This window comes from Gadus macrocephalus, chromosome 17 (assembly GCF_031168955.1).
Source record: "Gadus macrocephalus chromosome 17, ASM3116895v1".
Lineage (NCBI taxonomy): Eukaryota > Metazoa > Chordata > Actinopteri > Gadiformes > Gadidae > Gadus > Gadus macrocephalus.
Window position 1 is genome coordinate 7700041 of NC_082398.1, and position 3120 is coordinate 7703160.

At 48.7% G+C, this 3120-nt stretch overlaps 2 protein-coding genes across 2 annotated transcripts in view; one reads left to right on the forward strand and one right to left on the reverse strand.

Moving 5' to 3' along the window:
- LOC132475441 (atrial natriuretic peptide receptor 1-like) overlaps positions 1 to 2470 on the reverse strand; it is a 14675-nt gene extending 12205 nt beyond the window's left edge. Inside the window, 6 exon segments of the mRNA XM_060076580.1 lie at positions 40 to 84; positions 86 to 145; positions 432 to 564; positions 1139 to 1271; positions 1810 to 1915; positions 2321 to 2470. Of these exon segments, the coding sequence (XP_059932563.1) occupies positions 40 to 84; positions 86 to 145; positions 432 to 564; positions 1139 to 1271; positions 1810 to 1915; positions 2321 to 2356 (513 nt within the window). The 5' untranslated portion in view covers positions 2357 to 2470.
- Positions 2471 to 2780: 310 nt separating this feature from the next.
- The window catches only part of LOC132445757 (nephronectin-like), a 5062-nt gene continuing 4722 nt past the window's right edge, over positions 2781 to 3120 (forward strand). The window contains exon 1 of the mRNA XM_060035881.1: positions 2781 to 2786. Coding sequence (XP_059891864.1) covers positions 2781 to 2786 — 6 coding nt within the window. The remainder of the gene's footprint in view (positions 2787 to 3120) is intronic.

A 3120-nucleotide genomic window follows, 5' to 3' on the forward strand; every position in this document is an offset into this window, starting at 1 on the left:
ACACCTCCGGTGCGTCCACATCACAGACCTACGGCCTACCTTGGAGGTCCAGTTGGTCTGGGCCATTGTTCCAGAGGTGGAGATGGGTGTGTGTGAAGATGTTTCCATCATCTGGGATCCATGGCCCACAGATCCGATCGGTAGTCTGACAGATAAATAGTATACATCATGTGTGTGTGTTTGTGTGCATGTGCATGTGTGTATTTGTGCATTAGTGTGTGTGTGTGTGTGTGTGTGTGTGTGTGTGTGTGTGTGTGTACCAAGAATCCTATAGGGCAGGAGTGTATGTTGGCGTGGTGTGTGTGTCTGTATCAGGTATCCTATAGGTGAGGATTCTGTGTGTGTGTGTGTGTGTGTGTGTGTGTGTGTGTGTGTGTGTGTGTGTGTGTGTGTGTGTGTGTGTGTGTGTGTGTGTGTGTGTGTGTGTGTACCAGGAACCCTATAGGGCAGGAGTGTATGTTGGCGTGGTGGATGCAGCAGTTCTCTCCGTCTGCATCCCTCCAGTTGGTCGGACAGTCCTGATGCTCACAGAACCACCGAGCGGCCTCCGCATCCACGATAGAGCTACACACACACACACACACACACACACACACACACACACACACACACACACACACACACACACACACACACACACACACACACACACACACACACACACACACACACACACACACACACACTTCCCAATTGATCTGTCTCAGTCTGGTCTGGTCTATCTTGGTCTAATTTTGTTTGTTGTAGTCGAGTCTAGTTTGTTCTAATCTAGTCCAATCTAGTTTTGTCTAGTCTATTCTAATCTAGTTTTGTCTAGTCTAGTTGGTCTAGTCTAGTCTAGTCTAGTTTGTTCTAGTCTAGTCTAGTTTGGTCTGGTCCAGTGTAGTCTAGTTTGGTCTAGTTTAGTCTGGTCTAGTCTGGTCTGGTCCAGTGTAGTTTAGTCTTGCCTGTTCTGGTCTAGTCTAGCCTAGTCTGGTCTAGTGTAGTCTAGTCTTGCATGGTCTAGTCTAGCCTAGTCGTGTCTGGTCTAGTCTAGTCTAGTCTGGTCTGGTCTAGTCTAGCCTAGTCTGGTCTGGTCTGGTCTAGTCTAGCCTAGTCTGGTCTGGTCTGGTCTAGCCTAGTCTGGTCTGGCGTGTACCTGTGAGGGAAGACGTCCTTCTTGATGGCCCAGTCATAGAAGGCATCATGGGCTGTGACCGTGTAGGTGACGCTGAACACCTGACCACTCTTCACCTCTTCTGGAGGACGGACAATCCAAGACATCTCTAGACCTACACACACACACACACACACACACACACACACACACACACACACACACACACACACACACACACACACACACACACACACACACACACACACACACACACACACCAAGAGAGAGACACAGCTCAACAGACAACTCAACAGATAAACAGCTAAACCGGTAGACAGCCAGACAGGTAGGGAGACAGACAGGTACACAAGAAGACAGACAGAGAGACAGACATGTAGGGAGACAGACTGACAGACAGGGAAACAGTCACACACAAAGAGAGAGAGACAGCTAGGCAGACAGACCGGCAGAGAGACAGAGACACAGGCCGACAGACGGACAGACAGACAGACAGACAGACAGACAGACAGACAGACAGACAGACAGACGGACAGACGGACAGACGGACAGACGGACAGACAGACAGACAGACAGACGGACAGACGGACAGACGGACAGACGGACAGACGGACAGACATACAGACAGACAGACAGACAGACAGACAGACAGACAGACAGACAGACAGACAGACAGACAGGTAAACAGTCACCTCCACAGTCTATCATATTGTATTCATTAGGCTCGTCCAGAGGCCAACAGTCGTATTCACTGTTGTCCAAGTCATGCCAGGAACCGACTGGGGGGATGGACAGCATCTAGAGAGAGGAGAAAGGAGAAAGGAGAGAGGAGAGATGAGAGACAGGAGAGAGGAGAGGAAAGAGTGGACAGGAGAGGAGAGAGGAGAGAGGAGAGAGGAGAGAGGAGAGGAGAGGAGAGGAAGAGAGGAGAGGAGAGAGGAGATAGAAGAGAGGAGAGGAGAGAGGAGATAGAAGAGAGGAGAGGAGGGAGGAGAGAGAGAGAGGAGAGGAGAGAGGATAGGAGAGGAGAGGAAGACAGGAGAGAAGAGGAGAGTTTTTACAGTTGGACACTAGAGTTGATCTGACAGTTACCCATCAGCTTGTTGTTCTGCTGTCACTCTCTAGTACATCCTACCACAACCTAATGAAGTGAAACAAACAAGTCCTGCTGATAAAGTGACCGTTAAGACCGACGGAGCTCACCAGAAGCAGAAACACTACAGAATATTCCTTCTCCATCTTCAGGAACAACCACAACAACACGTTGAGGGTGAGCGCGAGAGAGACCAAGAGACCGAGGCGGACTTAGCGAGCGAGGCTGACAGACAGACACTGAATAGACAGCAGAACTAGAGGAAACAGCACCAAATATACCATACAGAGAGACAGGGCAGAGAGAGAGATACAGAGAGAAAGAGAGAGAGGGCAGGAGGGAGGGAGGAAAGGATGGAGTGTGAGAGAGAGAGCGAGGGATGGAGTGATAGAGAGAGATATGCACGGAGAGCTTGTTCTCATTTTGTTAACTCAATATTTTACTAAAGAAATGTTTGTGATCTTTTAGTTCCGAGCTGAGCTGATTACGATATGTGTTTCATATCTCCAAAAACTATTTTTAAACGTAAGGAAATTCATTTTAAGAGGCGGTGACACGAAAGCTCCATTCATGGGAGTACACTTCCTCTAGAGGCTACATGGTGTAACTACTGGTATGAACCCTACCTGCTCCTTATAACCTGTCTCTTTACTTTCTAACCCTACCTCCTCCTCATTAACCTATGACCTGGAATGTCATTTGAAGCCCTGGGCGTGGAACGGACTCTCACATGTATACACACACACACACACACACACACACACACACACACACACACACACACACACACACACACACACACACACACACCACACCACACACTTGTAGACCACACGTACAAACACACACAAATACAAACAAACACACAAACGCACACATACCAGAGTCTAGTCTAAACAGTGTGTCTCTG